Below are 13,964 nucleotides of genomic sequence, written 5' to 3'. Positions count from 1 at the left end.
ATCAATATCTTGTTAACAATATTGTTTTGCTTAAAGCTATAAAAAAAAAAAAAAACTATTCAACTTACACATAATTATTATCATAATTAGATATTGTCAGCTAAATTATTAAAGGTATGTTTCACCCAAAAATGACAATTATGTCATGATTTACTCACCCACATACTGTATTTCTTTTCAAACCCAAATTACTTTCTTTCCTCAGTTGAACACTAAAGGAGATGCTCGGCACATTGGCAGAACGACAGCCTTAGACACCCTGCACTTTCATTGTAAAGGTGACTGAGACTAACATCTCGTTTTAAAATAATCAGACAGGTTTGCAACATGGGGGTGAGTAAATGATGACAGAATTTTCATTTTTGGGTAAACTATTTCTTTAATAAGAATATACATCACATATTGCTTTAACTGTCTGTGAATGCAACATGTGTTATATGCATAGATTTTGTTTTATGCTGATATCTAGCTATTAAAAATCTCTTGCCAGAGAAGCTGTACATTTTTGAACTTTTTTTTTTTTATTTGTTGTGGCTTTTAACTGCTCACTGTCCATAAAACTCCTAACGCCTGTTTAGATGTTTGTCCGCTAGAGGGAGCCACTTTAATCGGAGTTTAGGAATGCGATGCATCCAGACTCCCGATTACAGTATATTTGGGCCACGCGGGTACCTGCAACTGGAGAGTCTCAATACAATGCATGCAAGCAGGCAAGAAACGTGTTAAGATAAGTCACATGTGCCCCGATGAATGGTACACGAGTTGATGATTTTATTTATTTATTTTTATTTATTTAAATATATTTCTTAATCTAAAATTCCAGATAAATAGCAAATGGTTAATAACATGAAATAGGCAGCATTATATGCAAACAATGCACGTACATGTTGATTGACTGTTAAAAAGTGGATATTGAACAGTGAAGCCTGTATCTATCTGTTTTGCTCCTCACAGCATCTGTCTGATTTTAGTGCCCTGTGCATGTGAAAATACCAATTTCCAAAAACAGCTTGTTTGTTGTTTACTTCTTACGTTATCAGATTGGATGCAACTATGCCAAAATATTCTGCCTCATTTTAGATTAGCCAACTCTTTTTAATACCTTACAGTTCTGTTGATACATTATGATACATGAGTTATGCCAGAAAGCTTTGAATTCCATCCTTAGACGTCGCAGCAGTCTCTCAGAGTAGCTCACACAGTGTAGTATCAGTGTGGGGGGAAATAACAGTTCAGTATAGCCTATTGAAATAATGCAGGCCACAGAAAAGAATGCCAGTTAGACTTTGGCTTGTAGTCGTGTAAAATCTCATTCACTTCAAATCGCAGGAGCACTTAAAGCCGGCCACATACGTGTGGATACTTTGTTAACACAATGCGTTTTTCCAAAAAAAAAAAAAAAAAAAAAAAAAACGCCAACACACTGCCATAAAAGTTCAGTATTCCCAGGGTAGGGGCGCATGCATTCATTGCCAGGGCTGAGGACCTGCCTCTTTATCAGCCCAATGAGCGCGGCAGAGGGGAGGCTCTTCCCACCAAATACCTCTCGTCCATCTCTCCTCACTCTTCCACTCAGCGAGCGGGCTTGCCGGAGCTCTCCGTTCCCGACATCCTGTCAACGCCAAGTCGCTAAACAGTACGGATCCTAATTGTTTCCCACTGCATCTGGCAACTTACTATCCTTCTTATTTTTTGTCCATATTCAATTGACACACACACACGCACGCACACAAAAAGACAAGTGCCAATGGTATTCTGAAACAAGTCACGTCTTATTTCCTTCTGTGTTTGATTTTTCTGTCTCCTGTGAATGACATGGAATGGACGTCCGGATGAGAAACTGTAAGTACTAAATACTCGCATTAATGTGCAAACGTATTTTAGACAGTATTTGTAATTTGGCAGGAGGCGCGTGCATGCGCGTTCATTTGGCTTGTCTGAAACAGTGCATATTTTTGTTTGATCCTGTTTGCGCTACAGTGATTGATTCAGGAGTGATACAGATTGACTGTCCGGTCTGTCAGCACCTGCAGACCAGAAGTAAATAAATAAATAAATAAAAATCAGCGTAGCTGTTGTTTGTCAGGTGTTGGGCATATCGTTCATGAATTATTTGTGTTCATTTCGCAGAAGAACGTGATTTGTCAGTGCCTCCATTAGTCAATTTAGTTCGAGGTGGCGTGTATTTTTATTTTATTTATTTTTTTAGCAGAGCTGCACTCCTTTTAGAGTGGTGTTTTAGGTAGTTAAATCCTGCTTTTTCGTATTCATTTAAAACAACCAACCAGAATACAGACCTAATTAGTAAGCTTGTTTCTCAGCGCCACTTTTTGTGTGAGGAGCTGTCCACAGTTGATGGTGCTGAAATTCTCGTTCTCGCATCGCTTTACTCGCTTAGTTAAATAATAACCCGTCTCCGCACTGTTTGCAGCTTTCTGTATCTAGTCAGTGTACTGATAAAGCGTTAGTGCGAACTGAAGTGACTGTGCGGAGACGAAGAAAGCTGTGAGGGAGTTGTTGTTTCAAATGTTTAGCTAACATAATAGCCTACAGGGTAATTATTATTTAAATGTATAACGTAGACGTGGCACATTTATTAAAATGTTGGCTTATTACTACTATTAAAGGCTTATTTAATATTAATTTTCTTGTTTTTATTACATCATTCTACATGTGAGGAGACTGAATTCCTCTTGATTACCGTTCTACTTTCAATTGATGCCCGAAAACATACGAAATAAAAGATAACAGTTCTCAAGAGGATACTGCTTGAAACCATTCGGTTTAATAATCCGGTTTAGTAAATGCAGCTTATCATTGCTGTATGATGAACTAGAAAGGCGAATACCCTTGCTGTTCTATTTTGATTTTGATGTAACATCCAGTGACACCAATATATTTTAGAAGTATCACAAGTGCAAAACATTTTAGTGTCGGTGCAAACTATGCTATCTCTTCAAAAACTGTGAACAATAATCATAAATACCTAAATAAGGTTTTGTGGGAAAATGTTCTAATTATATTTATCAGTGTTGGAGTTTTAGATTTAAAAATCCTAAAATGTCCAAATCCCTTTGCTTTAGCTATTTTGTATACCACACAATGCCATAATATACCATAATGTTGTAATTTTTAAGGGCATTGAAAGCCAATTTGTTCAGGAAAATAAAAAGGCAAAATGGGCATAAGGAGATACTTCTGTTCTTTAATGTGTGATTTTCAGGTTTACTGCAATCAAAGGCTACGCTTCAGTTAGACGCCTAATGTACAGTGTTTTTTTAATTTTTATTTATTTTATTTTTAATTGCTGTGGGTCATTATTGTCTTCATTAGTAGATATTTAGCTCATGACTGACTACTTTTTAAAGGGTTGGTGTAAAATATGTAATTGCTGCTTGCAAAGTATGAGGGCACAAGGCATTGTGTTAACCGAAACAGTAATTGCTCATACTGTGCTTAATCACATAGTTCCTAACATTTTCCCCATAGCTTGAAAAACATGGGAAGACAAATGTCACATCAAATTGAACTGACCTTGAGATTTCACTCCTTAAGCTTGTCCATTTTATTTACATGCACTTCCTGTAAGGCTGCATTTCTTTCTCCCCTCTAGATCTCATACACAGATGAACCAACTAATGGATGTCACATTTCACTGCGTGCTTCCCTTCTCTCTGTTCTGGAGACAGATTTGAGTACAACCGTGACCCTCCTCACAACATGAACTCAAGCTGGGAGATACGTAGAACAAAAGAGTAACCAGTCAGCTGTCTGTCGGCTGGTCAACCCCTGATTTTTGGAGGAGAAACATAAGATAGACAAAAAGAGAAAATAAAAAAAAAATGCTGAAACGAGGAGGGGACATGCAGCGAGATCTATGGACATCCCTCTTGCTAGTGTGGATTACTTGTGTGCCGTACTCGTCCATGGCTCCATTAAACAATCAGTCACAAAGTTTACAATCGGCATCAGCCATGATCCTGCAAAACCAGCCAAGTGAAGGACAAAGAATCCTGAGTCGTGCCAAGAGAGGATGGGTTTGGAATCAAATGTTTGTGTTGGAGGAGTTCTCTGGACCCGATCCAATTCTGGTTGGCAGGGTGAGTAGTCTAATTGTCGAGTGAATATTATGCTTATCATGTGGAAACATGAATTATGTTGCCTGAATACCTTTTTGTTTGACATTTTATGAGGGAGCAATAATTGCTGTGAAGAAGAGGCCAAGGTTAGCATCAATGCCAGAGCTTAAGTTTCCCACAGATTCCATTTTTTAACTGTTTCAAGGCAGTGATCAGTACAGTGAAAATACAGCTCTGGGAAATCCTGAAAATCTTCGGAAACACATACAGTATGAAAGGAAACTCCAGTTTTATGTGTATAAAATCCTCTGCCTTCATGCGTGTATGTAGTGAGGTGATATTGAGATATTTATGGGGTCGGAGAGCAAACTGGCACAGGACCTGTGCCAGCTCTGTGTCCTGAGAGGACTATAGTAGGAGCAGGCCAAAGCAGCTTGTTCACAGATCATTGCAAGCGTAAACCTCAGAAGCCCGACCTGGCACTATAGTTGTCCAACCACTAGCACTATACTACAGCCAACGAGATGTTTGTTCCTCAAAATCTTATTTTTTTTATTATTTGTTCAAATAGTGCCAACAAAACATCCTGGCTTTCCTAGATAACATTATTTTTATCTATGCATCGTAATTTGTTGTTATTAAGAAAATAAATTTTTTAATTGTAATGTAATCGAAACTTGTAAAAACCTGTAACTTTAAGAATGCATTAGCATTGCTGCTCTGATTGAGCACTTTCCTCACCATCACTGAGGTGGAAAATGCCATCTTTTGCATGTCTGAAATTTGGCAGAGCCTCAGCTAATTAAGGCCTCACTTGAATTCTCCATGTTTTTTGCTTACCTCCTCTCACTACTCAGGCATGTGAATAAAACATGCGCTTTCATGTAGCCTTTACACCTGTGTTTTCTCAAAATCGGCGTGACACAAAAAAGTCCTTAAGAGCGGCATACATTTTTCAAGAGCTGCAATTAAATTGCCTTTGTTGGATTCTGCTGTAGCTTTTGATCAGCAAAAATGAATAAACAAACACAATAAATGTGCTCCTCGTGACGATCTCCAAAGTATAAAGGCGAATGAGTGCGATGCTTTCTGGCTGACACATTCACATTCGATGCTACACAGCTTTCTGTTGGTGATGGAGAGAGAGCTGGGAGAGCTTTGACAGCTATGCACTTTTCTGTTCATCTGTAATGTGTTGTGCTTTATTTAATGTCATGAAGTATTTCTGCACAAGGTGGCTCTACCTAACTTGGCAAAGAACAAAATTATTGTCTGTTGGAGGACAGTGCATGGAGAGTGGAGGTAAATGGTTGGGTGCAAGGGGTGCAACTGTATTTGGCTTCCTTGGCGTGCCAGCATTGATTGAGCTTCATTTTTCTGCTTTTTTTTTTTTTTTCTCACTGTAAGGTTAAGTGCTAATGAGCATGGCTTGAAGAGCTCAGATAAGTTCCATGTTGCAGTGAGATAGGAATCCACGCTGTCGGAAGAGACTGAACACCACTCTGCTCTCTGTCTCTCCCTCTTTCCATCACTTAAGGTCTGAAGTTCTTCCTCTCTGTGCCTCTCTTATTAAAAAATTGATCAAATAAGGAGTGGGAGGTGTGTGATTCAAATGGGTCATTGAAATCAGCATGTTTTTTTTTTCCTTGTCTCTTTTCCTGCCATCTCTGCCAGGCGTGTGGTTGTGGGCTGATTATCGAGAAACCTCAGGCTGAGATTACACTCATTTCATCCTTTAGCTTTTATTACGTGCCGGTCTGATGTTTAATTATACACCCAGCTCCTGTCTTGTCAGTGCACGAACTCCCTTTGAGCACCAGCTGTCAGTCGGAGGAGACGATTAGCATACATGTAGAAGTAGGCATGGCAGGGCTAAGAGAGGAAAAATGAAAGAGAGGGAGAAAGGGAGAGAAAGAGGTACAGTATCTATTGTACATGGCAGCATGCTCCTCACTGTTCCACGTGGCTGTGTGGTCTCGGTGCTCTGACTCACAGGGCTGAAGATACAGCTCACCGTCACCTGCTTCTGAAGGGCATGTCAAACACAGCGCAACTCACGCTGCTCCTGGTGCTCTGATCTGCTCCCGGCATAACCCATCTAAACAAGACTGAGCTGGTTTTCTCACCAATATTTTTGGCTTGTTTTTTTTTTTCTTGTTTTTTTTTTTTCTGTTATGTATTTTAACACATATATACAGTATGACAAATGTATTCATGAATGCAGTTCTTGCAAATCTCAATTTAATGTCCTGCACCATACAGTTCAGGCTTTATCATTACTGGCTCTAAATCCATTACTGGCTTGGATCCAGCAATCTATAGCCCGACATAGAAAGTGCATGCAATTTCTAAATGGGCTTTCTGACAAAGTACTAGTTGTAGTACATTTGAATGTATTACATTTTTATATAAACACTCATAAGAATGAGCAGAGGTGGAAAGTAAAAAAAAAAAAAAAAATTACAACTACTCTCATTGTAATTATGTACATTTTCTACTTTTTTAAGTATAAATAAATAATAGCACTTTAAAGTATTCAATTTTGCTACAGTTATTTTTCACCACACTTACAAAGTACAAAAAATTCATAATATTTCTGAATTTTTGGGAAGTTTTTTTGGGAAGAAGAATTTGGCAAGTTATAAGCGCTAAATCTGTTTATAAACTAAAACGCGCTGTGTGCGGCACAACGGATGCCCGCAGGGCACAGCATCATGAGCACAGCAGCTTGCGTAATCTGCCACCGGTGCCCTCTCTTCTCTAGCTTCTCCAAGACTTTCTGCCCTGTCAAAATACAAGAACTGTAACACTGTGACTTTCTGCATATTTCATTTTATTCTGGAAAGGAGTCGTTCATTCAGGTACGAGGGAACTGTCTGAACATATTTAACCACTGATCAAACTTCACTTGTTTTTAAGGTAGGCAATGTTTTAACTGTGTCAAACATTAACACAATGTAGACATATATGTGGGTATATCCTTTTTACTTGCTATTATATGTCTAAAACAAACTTTTTAAGTACTTTAGAAAGATACAATGCCAATAGTGTCAGAAATTAACGGGGACTGTCAAAAATATCCCCAAATTCAAAATATGGGGGCAAGAAATGCCCAAGCAACGAGTTCCCATGTTTTATTAATAATATCTGATATAGTTACAATTACATACATTGCGATCTTCTTTTGACTTTTCACCGAACATACATTTTTTTCCCACCGTTCGGTTCATCGCACCATCGCACGCACAGATGGGCTGTCCGCTTCTATTAATCCGCATCAGTTCGGTATTGTACTCTCATGTTAAATTCCATAACGTTCGGCCTTGTTGTTCAAAATAAATTGTCCTAGTGGGTAACATTCTTGCTCACGGTGCTGTACTGTACTTTCCTGCCCTGTGCTGCTGTTTATCTGTATGAAAAGCCTCACCTGCTAGAGGCCAAAAGTGAGCAAGGGATGGATGTTATATATAGAAGGTATGAGAAATCACAAAACATAATGTAACCAAACGCTACAATTTAATAATATCTCAATATGTTAAATAACCATAATGTTAATTAAGACTTTATTATTACAACTGTAATATAATAATACATATACAGAACAACCACTTTTAGTGTTTGAATCAGTCATACCTTTCACTAATCACTGTGTGAAATGTAAATTTTTGCCTTATTTTATTCAGTTGTCATGTAGGTGTTGATAACAGTTTGCTTAATAATCTCATTCCATATCTGGATAATTGCTGCAATATCATAGAAGATAAATTTCCTCCTCTATGATATTGCATTATATTTGTTTTGTACAGTATGTTAACTTTATACTTGGACATACGTGAATGAGAATAAACCTGAAATAGGAATGTGTTTCAGTCATAATGCACATGATATAGTTTAGAGATGATTTAGAGACATTTAGAATGTTACAAATGGCTATTTCTATTTAAATAAATGTTGTATTCTTAAAATGTTCTGTTTGTCCAAGAATCCTCTTGCAGCAATGCAGGTCTTTGGCATTTAGAAGCTGCTAGTTTAGGACCTGTGAGGAGTCGGTTTCTCAAACTAGAGACTGTGATTTACTTGTCTTTTTGTTGTGCATCTGGGCTGTCCACTTTCCTCTCTATCCTGGTTAGAGATTCTTTTTTCAAAACAGTAATGCATGGAATAGCCTTCATCTCTCTAAAACAATAGACTTTAGGAGAAAATAGAATTTCAGAAGAAATGTGTTTATTTTTGCCTATTTTTAAAACCAAAGTTTTACTTGCAAGTGTAAAGCAACTTATAGCAAATGGGGAAAAACCCCAGTATATTGCGATTTTCACTTGGTAGCGCAACCATTTTCAATTGTTCTAATAATATGAAAATTTTCTTGAGTACCAAATTAGCACTTTAGAATGCTTTTGTAAGGAATAGGTGACAGTACATGTTTGCCATCACGAGTAAAAAAAAATGGAATAAATACCACTTAAAACAATTGTTTCAAAGCGTAATAATAATTTGCAATTAATGATTTTGGCAGTATTTTTGATCAATTTATTGCATCCTTAGTGAAAGGAAGCATCAATTTCTTTCAAGAAGAAAAATGTCTTTGTGTTCTAAAAATGGAAGCTTATATACTATGTATAATATAATTTTCATAAAGTAACTTGTAACGTAATTAAGTATTTTTTGGCAAACTACTTATTTACTCTAACTTGAGTCAAAATATTTCTCAGCACTTCTTCTTGTGCTCAAGTAAATTATTTCTTCAGTAGCAGTAAGTACTTACTTAAGTTTACTTAAGTAAATAAGTAAAAAATCATCAGGACTCTTTCCACCACTGAGAATGAGAGCCAAAGAAGAATAAATTGCAGCCTTTGCCCAACAAAGAGTGATGTGGATGTGTTTACTTAAATCATTGTCAGTTTGATTACAACATATTTCAGTTAGATACAATCTTGCACATGGCTTTGTTCCCTCCTATTTTGGCTGGAGCATGTTGTGGTTCCTAATCACAATAGATAATGATGGACACCATTCTTCTCTGTGGAGTGCAGATGTACTCTATACAAATGAATAGCATTGCTGTCTGATGTCTTTTCTTACCATACTGTGCTCTAATCTCTTATGGGATTATATGTGTTTGTAGAGAAAAAGAGAATGGATAATAAGCTATTTATATTTAGCAATCTGAGCTAAAGAACAAGATCACTGGGAGTGTCAGTTTGAATGCATGAAAATGGCTTTGTTTATTAATTCAGAAAAGAAAATGGATATGTGCCTGTAGACATTTGTTTTACTATCTTCCAGGGAGTATGACAAAACTTGATAGATAGTGTGCAGCCAGACTGTAGATGTTTACCTGTATTTTTTGTTGAATCCGTTGTTTTTTTACATTAAGAAATTATATTTTGCACAAGCAAACACCAGTTGATTTGACACATGTCTCCTTTATGCTGATGTCCAGTGTACTGTGGAGCTGATTTCAGCATTACAACCAGAATAGCTGCTCATTCTATGTGTTTGAATGATATTTATATAAAGGGGGAGGGGGAGGAAATTAAAGGGAAATTTACAAGCACAGATTTGGCCTACATAAAGGCATGGCTTAATTTTTGGGTTTAAATCCATATCATCTCACATTCTACATTCAACACTAATTAAGCAATAATGTATCCATGTAAATAAGCATGTGAGCTCAGTATTATTCTCCATTGCTTCATTTAATGCAAGCCTACAACTTACATTACAACACTGAAATATTCATTATGTTATTATTAATTACATTACAATATTAAATATGAATAACTTTGCTATAAAATATTAATTAGTAGTGCTCTGTCATTTTGTAATGAAAGCCAGAGTGGATTAGTTTTACAGAGCACAATGACTGCAGCTGAGAAGGGATATAAATCTAATGTCGGCCTGTCTTAAAGCTACACCAGTCTAATTCCAAATGAAAATGGCCATTTTGCAGTGGAGGGACATTGTAGAAATGTTGCTTTCAGATCTAGCTTGCTCTATATTAGTGGCATTTGGAAGTGTGCCCTATAGCTAAGCAGGAAAGCAAAATATTGTGACAGTTTGAATGTAAGAAGCAGTGAATCCCCAAAAAGGACAATCAATTCATGATCTGAATCAATTCATGCTGCTTGATGGGGATTGCTGTTAACTGCCACTGTGTGTTTTATTTTATTTTTTATGCTACCTTGACACATCGCTGAGAAGCCACTACAACTGCTACAACAATTCTACTGAGGAAATGTTTTTGTTATTGCTTTAAAACAGTGGTACTGTATAACAAAAAAAGGTATAACCTTTCTATTTTCATGGAGAAAGTGTCTCTTTGGAAAACAATAGTATCACAATTATTGCTTCAGAGGGTTTCTGGATGAAGCAATGGTTTACTTTTATATTACTACAATAGGAATATATGTGCACTATAAGCAGTTCTGTGGTTCAATTGCCCCTGGTCATGCTCTGCATTGAGTGTTGCAAGTTAGACCACTGAGCAGTACTTGCCCTGCTCAACCTTCTTGACACCACATGAATTATCTATATTTCTCCCACTGATCCACTCTCAAGAATTACAGTTCTAACTCTCAGCTGTTTACCTTTGCTCCATGTTTCTGCTGCTCTTATACATGCTACAACTTCTCACTTTCAGGTAACAAAAGCTGTTTACCAATCGCCTAACTTCTTCCGTCAAACACTGTGTTGCATTTGTGTATGTTTTATAGGTTTTAAGCTTTATAGATTTTAAGCTCTGCTATTTAATGTCAAATTGCATATTGCTTATGTGATTACATATGTAAAGAGTTTATAACGAGTGGGTCTGGAGCAGTGCTCTGATGTATGAGCTTCCTGGTGCTTCGATTCAATCAAATGGGCTAGAATGACAAGCTTATGGTGCAGCAGACAACTTTTTCCCTTGCAGTATGTGATGAAGGGCTTTTTTTTCAGATCAAAGGTCCGCCTCTTGATCCCTCCACGATTTACGCCTGCCAACGCACACTCTGATCTGAGAAGATCTTGTGCATTAATCTGCATTTGCTCAGGTTAGGAGCGAGGCAGCGCGGGTTCTGATGGATATCGAGTAGCTCCATGTGATTGAAGGGCCTGCAAGTGGGCACTAACGAGGGTATTAGTGGACTTATCAGTAACCGAAATAATGAGATGCTGATGATCAGCATTGGCCAATGCATCCATATGCAGCTCTTACTCTGACCTGTGATTGGAAATATGCCACTTGTGATGCGGATGGAGAGAGAGAGACTTGTTTTGCAAATAACTCCTTTTGTTTTCTATGTTTTTATGCTTTCTGACTTTGCCCTTTTTGCCACTTTTATTGATAGCTTCTCCAGGTTTTTCTTTAGAGGTCTTTGAACCATATTTGTTAGCATTCCCATTCATCAAGTGCAGGGTTCTCCGGAAGTATGTGATTTGGAGGCTGCCATCTTTGCTCCTGGGTGCTAGGGGTTTAACAATCCATCGATCTGGATCGATGCATCGATCAAATCACCAACGATACCATGTCATCGATTCAACATGTAAACACTGATTTATATATATATATATATATATATATATATATATATATATATATATATATATATATATATATATATATATATTTATTTTATTTAATTTTTTTTAATTTTTTATTTTTTAACAGCACTAACGAGGGAAAGAGCCTGCCCTTCACCAACATCAATTACAAGACTTTTCACATCTTTACATCAACAATTTTACTAACGTTTATGACAGTAAACTGTAAGGGAATTTTTCAATACAACTGTGGAAGTTGTAGCCATGAAAAATAAAGAGCACATACTCTTCTGTCATGGGTATGTAAGTATTTTGGATTGAAAGACTTGCTTGATTGTTGTAGAAATTAAAAATTGTCACTTTAGTGTTTACCTCATTCCACAAGGCAATGAGCTGTCATCAAAAAAATTTATGATCACATGTAGTATGTGACTTTATTTTTTATATTATTTATTTTTCTGTATTTTTTTTAAACAACTGAAGTACCTTATTTTGTTGTTCCAGTGTTGATATTGGATTTGCACTTTTCAGAGCTCAATAAAATATTCAAATTATAATTTGGTTGCATTTGTAAGATAATAAATGTAATCGATTGTGTAAAATAGCAGACTTTGAGGTATCAACAAACATCGAATCGCCATTCAAAGAGATATAAGATCGTATCGTGATGAAACTTGCGATTTACACCCCTACTGGGTGCTCAGTTCCAGGATCGGCTATTGGGTTACCGAACACTCGGCAGTGGCAAAACAGAAAAAATACAAGTTCATTTCATGCTTTTAAGAGCCCTGCAAAAACAGTCTGCCATTGGAAAAGATGTACTATAATGTAATTAAATAATTAATTTTAAAAAAAGAATCACACAACATGGCTAATTTTGCATGGTTGCCAATGGAGAAACATGCTTTTTTGCCATCATATGGTGTAGTTCCAGCAGGGCTAACAGTGACCTGCTAACCAGCAAATTCCTGACCCCTGATGGAGACAGAAAAGTGAGGACAGGAAATGATGGAGAGAAACAGGATTGGTACACTAACTCATGTCACTAACTTGTTGAGCACCACAGCCTAACTTGTTGGAGAATGTGCGATAACTGCCAGCGCATGGCTCCAAGACCTCCTTTGTTTTACTGTTGTCAAATCAGTATCATGACATGGTGGTGGTAGCATTGCAATGTTAGAAATAAATGTCCCAAAGGATTCTCCACCGCATGTCAATGGCCCTCTCTTTTTCTTGGCTCAGATTCAGTGCCTTTTGTTGTTTTCTTTCTATTTCATGCCTTCTATTCAACGTGTTATTTCAACCAAGAGCTGTGGGTCATGCAGGCCTTTAAAGCCATTATATCATTGCTAGGTGAGCACAGTCTCTGTCTGACTCTGTCTCTCTCTCCCTCTGTAATAAAACACCAGGCCTCTGCACAGCATCCAGCTGAGCTGTGGGATCACATTAACACCTCCCTGGACCAGCCAGACAGCTTGTCTATTGCTCTCTGTTGTTGTATTCGTCCCCATTAACAACATCTGCTTGTGTGTGTCTGTGTGTGAATGTAATTGCTGTGTGTACTGTACATGTGTGTGAGTCTAAACTTGAAGGAGGAGCATTTCTTGAACTAAGCATATTTCCATTACAACACTGGGGTCACAGTTCAACTGCAATTATAGACAAAAGGATTGCTTTGCCTTTCAGCAGGTGCTCTTGAATCATTAAATATATATTCGGCCCAGCATTTAAATAAATAACTGCTGGCATTTGATTTCTCTCACCGATCTCCATTTCTTAATACCCCGCACAGCATCTCTTCTCCCTGGCTTTTTACACAAAGGTAGGCTCACACACACACACACTTACACTGATATACAGCTCCAGCAGGTTTAATGAGCCAGTGTGGCAGAGGTGTGACAACAGCAGAGCACCTCTGCAGTGACTTATAGGGTCTGGTTGCAGTGAGAGTTGTTTGGGGTGTAAATCCCACATCCCTTGGTGGTAACAATTACAAAAACATACATACTCGTGCATGCATGCATCCACACACACTTTTTCCCTCTGCTCTGTTTCCTCTGTCAAAAGACTCGGGCAAGGAATCTGCTTGCATTCACCTGCCTCCTCATCTGTCTTTTTCGGAATGTTGTGGGAATCCACAATGAATGCTGTGTAAACGGTTTCATGCAGCGCAGAAAAGGCGGGAGCGAGCACAATACCGCAGCCATGCCGATGAGGAAGAGTGAGATTACACAGGCAGAAAACAGGCAGGCAGGCCTCTGAAAAAACCCAGATGCAGCCAACTGTACAAGCACACGATTTCATTCATGCTGTCAGGTAATGGCAGCGCATAGTACTGCATAACCAAAGCTGTCTTTTCTG

General features: G+C 37.7%; 1 protein-coding gene across 2 annotated transcripts in view; it reads left to right on the top strand.

Annotated features, from left to right (window-relative positions):
- Positions 1 to 1,595: 1,595 nt before the first annotated feature.
- Positions 1,596 to 13,964, top strand: part of cdh8 (cadherin 8) — a 128,866-nt gene continuing 116,497 nt past the window's right edge. For both annotated transcript variants that reach the window (XR_007899130.1, XM_051716583.1), the window contains exons 1-2: positions 1,596 to 1,842; positions 3,614 to 4,100. Coding sequence is in view for 1 of the 2 variants with exons in the window: in XM_051716583.1 (XP_051572543.1) it covers positions 3,843 to 4,100 (258 nt within the window). In the remaining variant the exon portion in view is untranslated. The remainder of the gene's footprint in view (positions 1,843 to 3,613; positions 4,101 to 13,964) is intronic.

This window comes from Myxocyprinus asiaticus, chromosome 2 (genome assembly GCF_019703515.2).
Source record: "Myxocyprinus asiaticus isolate MX2 ecotype Aquarium Trade chromosome 2, UBuf_Myxa_2, whole genome shotgun sequence".
Lineage (NCBI taxonomy): Eukaryota > Metazoa > Chordata > Actinopteri > Cypriniformes > Catostomidae > Myxocyprinus > Myxocyprinus asiaticus.
The sequence above is the reverse complement of the archived record's forward strand: the minus strand, read 5'-3'. Positions and strand labels throughout refer to the sequence as shown.